This window comes from Patagioenas fasciata, chromosome 7 (genome assembly GCF_037038585.1).
Source record: "Patagioenas fasciata isolate bPatFas1 chromosome 7, bPatFas1.hap1, whole genome shotgun sequence".
NCBI lineage: Eukaryota > Metazoa > Chordata > Aves > Columbiformes > Columbidae > Patagioenas > Patagioenas fasciata.
The window spans coordinates 18,848,415-18,862,230 of NC_092526.1; the positions used below are offsets into that span (position 1 = coordinate 18,848,415).

Sequence of the window (13,816 nt, forward strand, 5' to 3'; positions counted from 1 at the left end):
TATTTAAATACACAGTAAACCAAAATCTTCAAATTGTCGAGGAAAATTATGTATGCCATGAGATTAAAGCAGTAGAACAACCTTCGTCTGATGTTTGTTCAGTAAAATTGTGCAGGTTTTATGGAAATAATATTCTGTGGATGTTACTTTCAAACAAAATTGCCTCACCAAACTTCAGTACGTGTAATAATTTAAAACTCACTATCACTAACCTATCATTTATTTCCTTGTGAAGACTGATGTTAAAAGAGAGGAAGTATTTTAATGGTTCATTTCCCAGCCATTATTTTCCATGAAAAAATTGAGAAATGGCTGATAGATCTTAAACCTCAAGAGCGTCTTCCTGCCAGTCAGTATGTAATTAGTTTCATAGTAGTGGGTAATGCATCATCAGAGTAACACTTAGAAGCACACATATTTACTTGAGTGTGCTTTACTGAACTTTAAATCTTAAATTAGTGATATGCAGACTATCAAAGAAGGAGATATTAACAGCTGACTATTTTTAGAAAATGATAATGCCAGAATATGTATTAAAAGTTGTGTAACCCTCTTCTTTAAAAATTCACTAACAGGTATTATTCCAGAAGACAGAAAATGTTATCCCTCAAGATGCTAAAGAGTTTATGAGTTATTCATCGCTCTTCTGGCAACACTGAACTGCTAACAAGCATTTATATGTCTGATAACAATACATCAAGGGTTGCATTTGTAATAAGGGCTTAAATCATTGCTGTTGTTTCCAGTCACCTAAAAGATATTTTCTGTCATTTGTTCATGGCATGACAACAAAGTAAATTTTGTGCTTATTGATGTTATCTTGTCTTCCTCACAATATTTATGAAAAAAGTATCTTTCATTATTATCCATTTAGATTATTTTGTTAGCTGCCAAGCATCTTGATGAAGCTAAAAAAGGGCATAAAGCTGTAAGAGAATATCTGAAGTGCATGGAGTGAAAATGAAGAAACTATGGCCATAGTTTCATTCAATGATTACAGTACGTACTGTCATAAGTGAAGAAGAAAGTGAGAAAATACACTTATGCATTTTTATATTTGTTTAACTGTTACTTTCATGACAAATATTTTTTCCATAATCAGCAAAATAAGCAAACTTTGGTTTCTAGAAAATTTGCATTTTGTAAATAGACCCCTGCTTAAAAAGGTGTGAACTGCAATTTAAACTGCTCTGGTAGCTGAGGAAAAGCTAAATTTAGAAATGCCTTTCTCCCCTGTGGCTCTCCAGTGTTTATGCCTAATGAGCATATGCCAACCCGATTCACTTAAAGGAAACATTAAGTCTTAGCATTTTGCCCAGGTCCTTCTCTTCACACCACTTGTAGGAAAGTTTAGTGCATTGCCCAACCTTCTACCCAAATTGGTCAGTAACATTCCAACCAAAAAATCATTTGGCAAGGGGAGATGGAACAGATTGCATACACGTGTACACACAATGTGATGATACAAATCACATTTCACTAGCAAAACTATTCAATTCATACTGGTTAAGCAGAGACAAAGAGTGGAATTGTGACCGTGGAAAACTGAGAAGAAAAACTTGCCTTTTCTCAATCAGGAGCTGGATCTTACATTAGACATTTATCCTTTTTTTTCCGATGTAAAAATATTTTTTTTTTTTCTGGGAAATTGTGGCAAGACATGGTAGGACCTTCATGGTGATTCTTCACTATCTACTCTGGTACTCTAAGAGAAATGTTGTGATAACACAGCATCACTGAGCCAAAAATAACTTCTTGAGAAGCTCTAGCTCACCTGTGTTCAGGAGAGAATAGGTACAGTTATTTATGGTTTTAACCAGGAACATATGGGAATCTTTTTGATACTATGACTGATCGCATGTATGACTGCAGGCATCAAAAGCTCAATCCAGTGGAAATAATGCCTAGGATAGAAACCTGACTGTAAGTTTTAATGTTCTTAATATTAGTGTTTTCTAGATACATTGACTAATTTATCACACTGTGTAAACTACAGAATAGGTCATTTACCATTGCAGCTTCCTTAACTTACTTTATATTGTAAGTGTAAAGAAGAGAGAAAATAGAGAGCATAATATATCTGGAAATTATGATCCTATAAAAAGCTTACTTTTCAAGCTTTGTTTGAAAACCCGGAAAGAAGCTGCAGTCTGCATGCTATCCTAACAAAATAAATCAAAATAAATTACTTGCCCTCTAACAAGTTCTACAGGATGACCATGAGCTGCAGACACTGATTTCTTGCTCTCTTCCAAACGCAGCGACTAACATCATTAGGGACTAACCTGCAGCAAAAGATGTTACTCTTCTTCAGTTATAGTCTTCTGTTGTTAACCCACCTACAAACCTAGTGAAATTCTGAACAGAACAGATCGGTACAGATGTAAGATCACACCATACAGCAGGTTTTTGTTTCAAAAGAGAGTAGGTTTCTTCATAATTAATAGAATTAATTTAGAAAGTGGAACATTTTCAAAGAAGATGGATACTTAGATTAGAAAAAAAAAAGCAAAGCTGTGAAATGAAGAACTTTTCTTCCCATTTAATAAATGTTTCTCATTTATTAGTAGTAGTATTCTGTACAGGCTGTCTGGAGCTGAACATAGCCTCTCATGCCAGCATCCAAGATACTAAATGAAAAGTAGTTACTGCATTTTTCATGTTTAAAAAGTGATGTCTGAATGTAAAATTGACAACTCTTTGAATAAAAAACTTATGCTTGAAAATACACCGACAGTACCTTAAAGACAATTCCACCATGTACTACAATGAAAGATTTGTTCAACTATGGAACAAAACCAGACTTATATAAGATTAATCTAATACAAAGCCACCCTGATATCAAGAAGAAAACCCTCTTTGAGTTCTCTATGTACTATGAATATCAATTAAATATTCATGCAATTTAGGTACTTTTTTTTTCAGATAGATTTGATTTCTATAATGTGTTTCTACACTCCAGATGGCCTGAACTAGCCACTTCTAGAAAATATTTTCTAGACATTTTTGTTGTGCAATGCTCATTAAAAGTGCTGTGTTAAAAGGGAAAATTGTTATTTGCGAGAAATTAATATTAAATTGTTAGCTTCACATACCTGCAGTTTTTGTCTGATGAAACTGATTCTCAATGGGGCTGAATATGTAATTTCAGATAAATGCCAAGTATTAGCTGCCCAGGTATTTTGTGGCTGGATCCAACATCAGTACTGCAGTGCGTATATGTGAGGTATCTGGCACTAGAACAGAGCTCAGAATTCAGAGCGTTTGAGGGTAAGGGCACTCAGACAGGGAGAAAGGGAGTCCTGAGTCCCTGGTGCTCAGGGCTATTTCTGTGGATTTTTTAACAGATGGTCATTTATGTAAGATAAGTAATGGGCAAAATACTCTGGGACTGCAACCCAGGACTGCCTCTTTCTAAGTTAGTAGCCTAAATGTTAGCCGCACCAGCAGTGCTTTTTGTAAAATGTCAGCTCTTGCTGGCCCATGAGATCCACAGCTTTCTGCCCTCTTCCCTCCCTCTTTCCACACACCAGCTGCTATTGCTGTCTGTTGCTGGGTGTTTTCTCCAGGAAAATACATGCTTATGCTGACTTAAACATAGAAACGGTTTCTTGAGTTAACATGGTAACCACCTGACCCTGATAATACTTGGAAGTTATGCTGTTTTGAGTAGGATGTTGACTAGAAGGCCTCTAGAGGTCTCTTCCACACTACCTTTTTGTATGGTTCTAAGGTTACATAAAAGAGAAGACTCTGACTCCTTCAGTGGCTGTTTTAAGGCAGCTCTAACTGCATGTGTGAAAGGTATTATTTCAGGCTGTGCATGTCAAGTGGATGGGAAGACTCTTGCCAGTTCTCTGGATTTCAGTGGGGCTTGACAGGGGCTAAGCAGGGCCTTGACTTCTTGTAGTTTACGGTGGAACAGTTCTGGTGGGTGTCAAAACTGTTGGTTTTAACTGAGTAACCTACCAAGTTTTGAAACTTCCAAGGTCAATCCACTATGAAGTGGAAGTTTGGGGGGTTAGAGCTCTAGTCTAGATAAATGAGGTTTGCCTCAGTGCCGCCTACCCCTTAGTTTTGATCAGTTTCAGTTTTACTTGTTTGCTAGGGCATTAGTTCTTACACCTTTGACAAATTCATCAGACTAATTATTTTCAGAACAAAATACAATGAAGCCTGAAAGCCTGTGTCTGCCTATTTTCCTGTATATATTAGTATCAAAACAAGAATGTTGCTTTGGAAAAAGATCTAGTATAAAAAAATTTAATATGCTCCATTCCATGTTAGCATCAAAGAACAGATGACTGAGTATTTGGTTCAAAGCTGAAAAAACAAAAAGATCATACAAAACATTGATTAGTCAGAACTGCAACTCATAGAAGAAACTGGATAGTTTTTCCAAACTCAGCAAAATCAGGCAATCCCTTTCTCAGAAAAGTAGATCTTGGGGGAAGGACATGGACTAATTATGGATGCATCCAGGTTATGTGCTTCAAAGCAGATGGGCTTTCCGACTGCTCCATTTCTACCATATGTTTTGAAATGTTCTCAAAACACTGCAACAGTTCAGATGTCTTAGGCCATTCAGCTGCCACAAAGAGAAGAGGCTCTACCGAAGGGAAGGAATATTTTATCTTTCACAGTGGCTGTGAAGCTCTAAGTATATTGGCCAGTTCATTATGTGATGTAACAACAAGCAATTCCAAAGAAAATGCTGTGTCTTCTGAAATTGATGAAAACAGTGGGCTTTTTTTTCCTGCTTCCACATACTTTGTATGACTATTTCCTCTGCTGCAAAAGAGCCCACTCTCCAGTTTTGGTGATATCTTTGCACAGGTATAAATAACGACCCTGAGATTCAGGTATATTTATTGGTTTTGCAGTCACCATGATCTCTACTTCTTTTCACACACAGGTGCGTCACACCTTCTAAATGATGATGAAATTAGACACATTTATACTATTTCTATAATTACATCAATAGCATTTATGAGGCCTAATGAAAAGATGATATTTTCTTGCATGAACGTGCTAAGTATGATTGTAAACAAAGATAACAATTCCTGTATAAGCTGTGTCAATTGATCATTGAGAGCGGGAATAGCAAATAATAGAAGAATCTCACTTCATCAGAAACCAATAGTTTCAACTTTCCATACCATAACTTGGGAATGTTGGCTCTGCTTACCCCCTGATTTCATTTTCAATTGCTTTGCTGTGTAATTGGAAGACCTATCAAAATTGTTTCCCCTTAATTCAGAATTTCCTGCTTTATGTTAGCTTTAATTCCAAAATGAACAGCATTCAAATGTTGTGTGTATGTGAGTTATTGCATGATGTTGTAAACAGCGCAGTGCATCAGCTGAATCAAACTGCTGAAAATGTATAGCTCAATAATTTGGTTTATTTTTAGGCCTTATATTGCCCCTCTCTGTCCTGGATGCTGCTAGTCTTCTCTTAGCCTGAAGGTCAGTTTGAAGTCCGGATCGTATAATGGTTCTTTTTATATCAACATCTGAGATTGCCCTTGGGGGATATTGTTACTTAGTTCCTAATCTTTTGGGGGTGACAGAATAGAATCTGGCCAAATTACAGAAACATGCAGTGAAACTACAAGGTCTCTCACTTCATATGTGACATCCCCTTCAGTGAGAGCTCCGCTGTTAGAAGAGGTGTGGGTGTTCAGCATGTTTGCAAATTGGGTTACAGTCTTCCAATCAAATGTGTAGCCTGTCAAGGCACATATTTATCATTTGATCAGCCATATAACTGGTTTTGGTGTATATATTTCCTACAGGATTATTTATAAAAAGTTTAGAGATCATGGAGTTTTACCTTCCTGTAAGTCAGTTATTGAGACAAATAACAAACAAGAGGTATATATTGGGTCTTTCAACCACATGCTATGTCTCAATGGACTGTTGAATTTCAAGGGGAGCAATAATCTCTGAATATTAATGATCAGTGGCCACAAAACAGTTTTTCTTAGACAACATGATAAAGAGAGGTTTTGTTGCTAGTGTTGATCTATGGGTATTCAGGAATTTTCACTTTTCTTTGAAAATAAGCACAGGTACTGACTATTCTCATCTTCACGCTGCTGAGCCTGTTCACAACAGAGTTCACAGTTTTGGAGCCATATGTGGGAACTGGATATGTAAGAAGATTTAAATGAAATCTGTATTTAAACGAAAAATAAAATCACTTCTTGTTGCATCTCTACATGCTGTAATTTCAAGGCCAGAAGTCTACTTTACAAATTTGTCAAAAATGTTCAGGGGCGGTTGTCAAATATTTTGCCCCATTGCTTTCTTCAATAAAAATCTACTGCTTATGCCTCTGGGAAGACTTGTCGTTTTCTAACAATCAGTGGCAGGGCCCCAACTGAACCTGTCAGTGCAAAAGAGTGCAGAAATTGGACTGTCCATCTGAACAGACTGTAGAAAAAAAAGAGTAAAGAAAAAAAAGTTGAGACTTTTATAGAAGAGAGTCTAGCTTAGTACATCTGGAAATTATAATGTGGAACATTAAAAAAAGAACCTTTAGGAAAGTGGAATGTAAATGTAAATTTAAATGTAGTGACAAATACCTACATGGGGATATGACAATGTCGACATTTCAATAAGGTATATCTGGCAGCTACTACTGGACTATTTCTCTCAGTAAAACTCAATGTTATGTAGAAACAGGCATCCAGAAGAAGTTACGTTGATCTGCATTACATAAGGAGTCTTGTCAGCGAAGACCCAGGTGAAAGGCTGAAAGATTGGGACTTATTCAGGACTATCACATGTGCAGCACTTCACTACAAGCTGTATCTTGAAGTAATATTCATGATAAGTAGTAAGACAATATTTTAAGGGTCTTTGCAGTAGAATTTATAATCTAATTCTTTTTGGAGAGATTAATTTATTTGTATTAGTTAAAAGGCAAGATGCTGAGGATTTGTTTGGTTTTTTAGTAAGTTTTGTACCAAAATCTTGTTTTCTCCACCTGCATTTTGAAGTTCATATTTTGCACTCAAAGTATCAACCACTGTCCCACAAGATTTTATGTTCCTTCTGAAATTATTTTCTAAACTGTATTCTCCTGTCTGCTTCTAGTTTATTCCGCTAGAATCTTATTGCTAAGGCATCTCCTCTTGAAATGATTTCTGAATGTGTATCACTTCCTCTAAACACAATGGCCATTACTTTTTTGTTCTTCCTCCACCTTGTAAAGGCAGACAAACCATCCCCTCCTTTTTTGCTGTCTTCACTACCTGAATTACTTCTCCAGCTTGCGGATCTGGTAGGAGGCATACAAATGTTGTTTCTGGAAAGAAGAACTTGTTCTTGTATCCTATGATGCCGATACTCAGTTTGATATTATTAATGCATGAGAGAGGATCCAGAATGCAGCAATTCAACTGTGAGGCTCACTGATACCTTAGTGTGGCACATATCAGAGTCCATGTCTCTATATTCTGAGCTGCACAGTGAGAGGAGCCACAGTAGTGAAAACGTCAGGTCAAAGCAGCATCAAACTTCTCAGTAAAATTGAGGAAAAGAAAGGGAGACACACAATGAAGACTACAAAGAGAGAAATGGATAGATGTTTGAGTGGTGCAATATGTAACTGGAACTGGCCTTCCATGTCAACAAGTCCTGCAATCCCAGAAAAGCATATCATGTTATCTATCTCTTAAACGCATTTCTCAGGCTCTGTTAAAGATATTTCAAATTGCTGCCCTAACTTATTAGAACACTATTTCAGAATGTCACTACTCTGATTACAGGTGATCTTTTAACTTACCATGGCAATTTTATACTAATTTCCTCATTTACTGTTATTGTCCCATATATTAAATAAGTCACATTGCCCTCTGTACATTTTTGATGTTGTTTCCACAGATTTACGTATCAGAGAATTGTGCCAGCATGAGGGTATCCTAATTATCTTATCTGACATTTCTGCCATACTCTATTCTCAACACTGTGCTCAAACCCCACAAAACCACTTTTCCACTATTCTGCAAGCACAAAAGAGATCTATGGGCCTATGACAAATTTCACAAAGAGATTTAGGTTTTAAAGACACAGGCAGATATGCAGTAGAAACTTAGAAGTGCAGACTCTTATAAAACATATTTAAATCACTGGGTATTAGAAGAATAAACACAAGTAAAACTAGCCACTTTCATCTTCTAAATGTCTATTTCTAATCTAATTCAAGAATAACTAGCTAACTAGTTCTTTGATTATCAAATTCAGTAGACTTACATTTGTTTACAGCTCCCAGGACTTTTTCACTGTACCTAATCCTATAGTTTAGGCTGGAGCAGCAACTAAAAACATCAGTAACTGAATACAGTGAGAGAGAAAGGAACAGTTGTGAGGAATTATTTTCAATTATGATGAACGGTATATTATCAGAGTTTGCTACACAAATTGTAGCCTGCACATTGGTTGAGATACTTCTAGAAGAGGACATAACGAATGTCAAATTAAATTGGAAGTCTTTTGTGAATGGTAAAGTTTTTATACAGCATTTCAAATTTGTTTTTGAATTCAGTTAGTATCAATATTCCTGGAATGTTCAGCTGATCCAAGCCATTTCTATTGGACTTTTTGATAATATCTAAGTTGTTTGGAGAATACACATAGATTTTTTAAATTTTTTACCCCCATAACAGTGTCATTAGTATGAAGAAACTTGGCACTCTCAAACTAATCAGCCAGTCAGAATTTTGAAAAAAAAAAAAAAAATCAAGTTTGTCTGATGCTTACATAACATAATTAGTCTTCTTAACGTAACTTGACTTTTGGTCATATTATCTGTGAAAATATTTCTATGTATAACTACTATGAATAATTTAAAACATATCAAAATGGATCCAGAAGAGATTATATCTTTCACAACTGACGAAGGAAGAAAGTACAATGGTTGCAGATTCAAGTTAGCTATTGAAGACAAAATATATGAAAGACAAAAATCCAATTACTTCTTAGGCACTAACTGATCTCAAGATAGAACTCATAGAACTTTTATCTCTATTTCTCTAGGAGGGTGTACAATACATTCCTTTTTATATCCATCAAAAGGAATAGGAGCACGGAAAATATCTGGCATAGTGTCAAGGTAGAGAAGACACAGTCTGATCTGTGGAAGGCAGGTCAGCAGTAAGTCAAAAACTACTCTTGAGAGGATCTTCCTTATGGTATCTCTATCTGTGTTCTAATACAAAGCATCTCTAACCTCTTTCATTCTCTCAGTGGATGGGCATTCAAGGGCTGAACCTTTGCTTACTAAGACTATAAAAGTTATTTGGCATACTGTCATGTCTTAATACTTTTTTTTTTTTTTAGTATATTGCACATTGACAGCCTGTCCTCACCAATCTCCATATGACATTACAATAAAAATGTAAAATTGATACTGAATTTAGCTGAAAACTTCTTTTGCCTTTGGAGGGCACTGTATCTGTCTTAGAGTGAAAAAATATGATATCTTGAACTGTTTTCACTTATGTTTCAATCGTATCTCTCATTCACAGGTATGAAAGAATATATCATACATCCAGTCCAAAGGTATCTGCTTTTCATTTTGACAGTGTTTTTGATGTACACATGTGGAAAAGCTAACCACAGTAAAGAAAATTATGAAAAACTGGAAGCACTGTAACAAAAACTACAAGATATAACTACGAGACCTATATCAGTGGCACAATCACCTACCATTTGTTATGTTGTACATTGAACTAATCAGCAAGTCATAAAGCTGAGAAAAAGAAAAAAGAATGAAACTAACATTTCTGACTGACAGGAATCACTGAAATTAGCTGAGTTATTTGGGGCACTTGGTGCATACTTGAGCTTTGTTTTTTTTTTTTTTTCCCATGGAAAAATGGAGAGCTGAAAAGTTTTTTTTTTGTTATCAGTATCATCTAATATTGTAAACTACCTCATGTTCAAGTGAATTAGAGGTAAAGTAAGTAATGGCTCAAGCCCTTGAAATTGTTTTGTGTCCAAATCATTCTTTAGAAGAATAACAATCTATTGAATACACTAATAATTAGTTCCACAAAACTGAAAAGAAACTAAAATAATGGGTATTTCCTTACCTGGGTAACCTTCTCTGTTACATTGTGCGTTCGGTCTTTCACCTTAGGAGCAATAATTGCTTTGTCTGAAGAAGGAGGAGATGAAGATTTTTTTTCACTTTTGATATCCGAAAAGTTCAGTGTAAGTTGAGGAATTTTGTTGATTGTACTGTATTTGTTGAGATTTGAATCCGATGTAGATCCCAGAAGACTTGACTTGATATGATTAAAAGGCCCTGAAAAATCAAAACACGTATTCAGTACTTGACAAATGCAGAGAAATAAGTTATCATTAATGTTTAAATGGGATATATTAACAGTGTAGTTAAAAACTGTTTTTCACTGCACCACTTGTTAATACTAAAATTATCTACTTTTAAAATATAACTTTATTGCTAATGAGAATTGAATATAGTATTGGATTTAAATATGAAATTTCCTTTACCTAGAGCCCCCAGTGATTTTTATAGAGTCAATTGATTGCAAAGTACATAATACATCCATCCTTACTTATTTTCATGATACTGGCTATGCTGGTATGCTCCATCATAATTCTGGCTGAATATAAAGACTATACCCTATTTCTTCTTTTATAAACAAATGAGAATACACAGCTATATGTGTCTGGACTGAGCAAAGCCTTTCTTACCACATCCCTACTGTTGCTTGTGCTCACATGGCAGTTAGTTCAAAAATGCCTTTTGGTAAACTGGGAAATTGAGTAGACTCCTGCTCTGCCCCTGTTGACCCATGAAGTAACACCATACTTGACCAACAGAAATATTAACCTAAAATTGTCCTAAAAAACCTTCTGAAGTATCACAAACTCACAAAATGTATTTCTTCAATTGTCATTAGTACAAAAATATTGAAAACCATATGCACAATATTAATGGAGGATTTAATATACCCTTAAACATATTATACAGCTTTAGTACATCATGATTGATAAAAAATATGGAGTTTGAATGCTTCATGAGTTACATGTCCATTATAATTATTCTTTTCAATACTGGACCGATTTCTTTATACAATAACAAAGGACTATAACTGATCAGTATACTTATTTTGCACTATCATCATAAAGTTGGTCCAGACACCAAAAATATTCATAGTAAGGAAAATTTGCTTGTGAGAATATTACTGGAAAAAAAGAACTATAAAGATGTTCAGACAGCAAGCGCTAGATCCAGTTATTCATTTAAGAAAAAACCCACATCTTGCAGTCAGTAACAATGTATCTGAAATATGGAATCGAAGGTTATTTTTCAGATCCACATGAGAACCTTACTGAATCCTAATTCTATTATGGGCAACAATGTGATGTTTTTCCTTCCTCTTCCTAGGAGGGAAACAAGAAGGGATGATGATTCAGAAACAACCACTGGGACAGAATTAGGCCTATGGGATAAATTGCAGAGTCAACAGCAGAACAGCTGCATTGTATTTGCAATGTGTGATGGAGTGAAAGTCAAAAGCAACCAGCAGCCTGAAAATATTTGTGGGGAAATCCTTCAGGCAGTCCTCATTTTTTTCTTAATTTTTAAAAAATTCTTTAAGGAAAGGCCGATCTTCCCTCACACCTGAATTAGAATGCTTGGTGAAGATCTAGACTTCTAATTTGCTTTCTTAGCTTAAGAGGATTTATATACATGCTTTCTACCTCCTAAATTCTTGCTAATTATATGTTAATCTGGGCCAGAGACAGAAATCCTCTACTATTCCATTTTGAATTGTGCCACTGTACAGAAAGGAATTCAAGAGGACAAGGGAGGTCATGGTGCTCCAGACTGACAGTTCAGGTGCTCCCCTGAGAGAGATCAATCCGGTGGTTTTGCTTGCAAGACTTTCTGCATTTTGTCCAATGACTGTTTGATATAAGAGAAACAAAAACTTGTGGGTGAGTGTTCTAACCATTAAACTTCAAATTCACTCTTTTTTTTTTGTTGTCCTTGAAACAATGGACCTAGTATAGTCTTTGTGGAACAGCTTTACTGGGAAAAGGAAGAAGCCACTGCTTTTCTCCCACAAGGAATGTTAAAAAGCCGAGTACTAAGAACACTACCAAGGAATTGAAATATTGTGCTTGAAACACCATTTGACCCAGGTAGGACTTGAATCTATCTTTCACATGATCTACATGAGCCTATTAAAAAGTGGTCTTCAAAAATACATCAGGGTTCACAATTTCCTCAGAAATCAGCGAAGCGTCTAATCTGGCTGGTGTGTGCTACGTATGTAGGGTCAGAATGCCATTTTTCAGCTCTTCTTCTCAACAGAGTTGTAACAATTAACAGGTTTTGAACATTGAGGAGGCTTAGACATGAGTGGGGTATCAAGTTAGGGCCATTTGTTAGATGAACAAGACTCTTGATACCAGAGGAACTCAAAGGTAAAAGGAAACCTCAGGAAAATCCATTATTAGAAAGTAGATAAGGGTGTGGAGTTTTTAAATTTCTTTTTAAGTGGTAATCTTATAGGTGCTTAAATTACGTTGAAGTTTTGCTTTCTGGAATTTAAATCTTTTATTGCTTTTATCCCAAAAGGAATTACACTCTCCTTTGCTATCTAAGACTCATGCCCTCGTGTGTAACATTAGACTGAAGTTAATTGCACTTGAGGATAAAACCTAGCTTTTTAAATCCACCTTCTCTTGCTTTAGAAAGTGGTGAAAGGTAGATATGTACCTCACTGATAATGGTAATTAATTGAAAAACATTACTGCTTAAGTATAGCCCAGGCTGGCAGCAACTGAGCTGATACTTGACAGGTAGTGGACCTTTGCTGTATTCTCATAGCAGGAAGCAGAAAAAGAGGGCCACAGCAAATCACAATCACAATTGACACTAATTGGCACCCTGATTGACAGTTTCAGCAGAGTGGCCAAGAATTGAATAAGCAAGGAGAATGACGTGCTTCTGCCTACCCTACAAATGAGATTCTTTAAGGTTAAGTTTGAGGTTCCCATTTTTATGGTAGGATTCCATTGTCCCTGCTTACACAATGCACTGAGAAATTATTACACTCTCCTGAGCTGTCAATCCATCATCTTTCACCAGCAGTAAATACATTTATAAAAGTTGTTTTACAGTAAAGAGACTATGTTTGTTTTTTTTTTACTCTAATATTTTGCCAGCATACACATAAAGCAAATGCAATGATTTTGTAGTCCTCTAATTGCTTTACAGAATGTAGCTCATGCACTGCATGCAGTTTAGAGAGCAGACTTTACCAGGTACACACACTTTTTGCATCATGCATGAAGTCACAAACCAGTTTTAAGACATAGCTACAAATATTGCAATTAAACTGAACACTTTAGTAATTGTTTCGTAGAAATGGAGGAAGTCGCTTAAGAATTATGTTAAAAATGCTTCTAAAAGATGTAGCTCAGTGCTGGTGAATAGAAACAATTTTGTAACTGCACTAGATATTATTTAAACATGAAATTGGCAATGAAGTTCATGCATGCACATTTTAATACTACAGGAAGTTTAAAACCATACCCCCTGCCATCCAGGAACGTGAAACTAGTTTTAAGGAGACAAAAGAGGAATAAGTGAAGGTACTTCCACAAGGCTCCTGGTTACCAAATATTTTATTTTTGAGATAGTTAACTGAAAACTAAGCACCTGATAACAATAGATTGTTTGTTACTGACTCCCCCTGATTATACATCCTTTCACAGGCAAAACTTCTGGTAGCTTCAATGGAAGTTTTACCTGCTTAAGGACA

The 13,816-nt window shown here is 35.7% G+C and overlaps 1 protein-coding gene across 2 annotated transcripts in view; it reads right to left on the minus strand.

The window, feature by feature from the left end:
* The window catches only part of KCNH7 (potassium voltage-gated channel subfamily H member 7), a 223,748-nt gene that overhangs the window by 56,609 nt on the left and 153,323 nt on the right, over window positions 1–13,816 (minus strand). For both annotated transcript variants that reach the window (XM_071810981.1, XM_071810980.1), the window contains one exon: window positions 10,103–10,317. In XM_071810981.1, coding sequence (XP_071667082.1) covers window positions 10,103–10,317 — 215 coding nt within the window. The remainder of the gene's footprint in view (window positions 1–10,102; window positions 10,318–13,816) is intronic.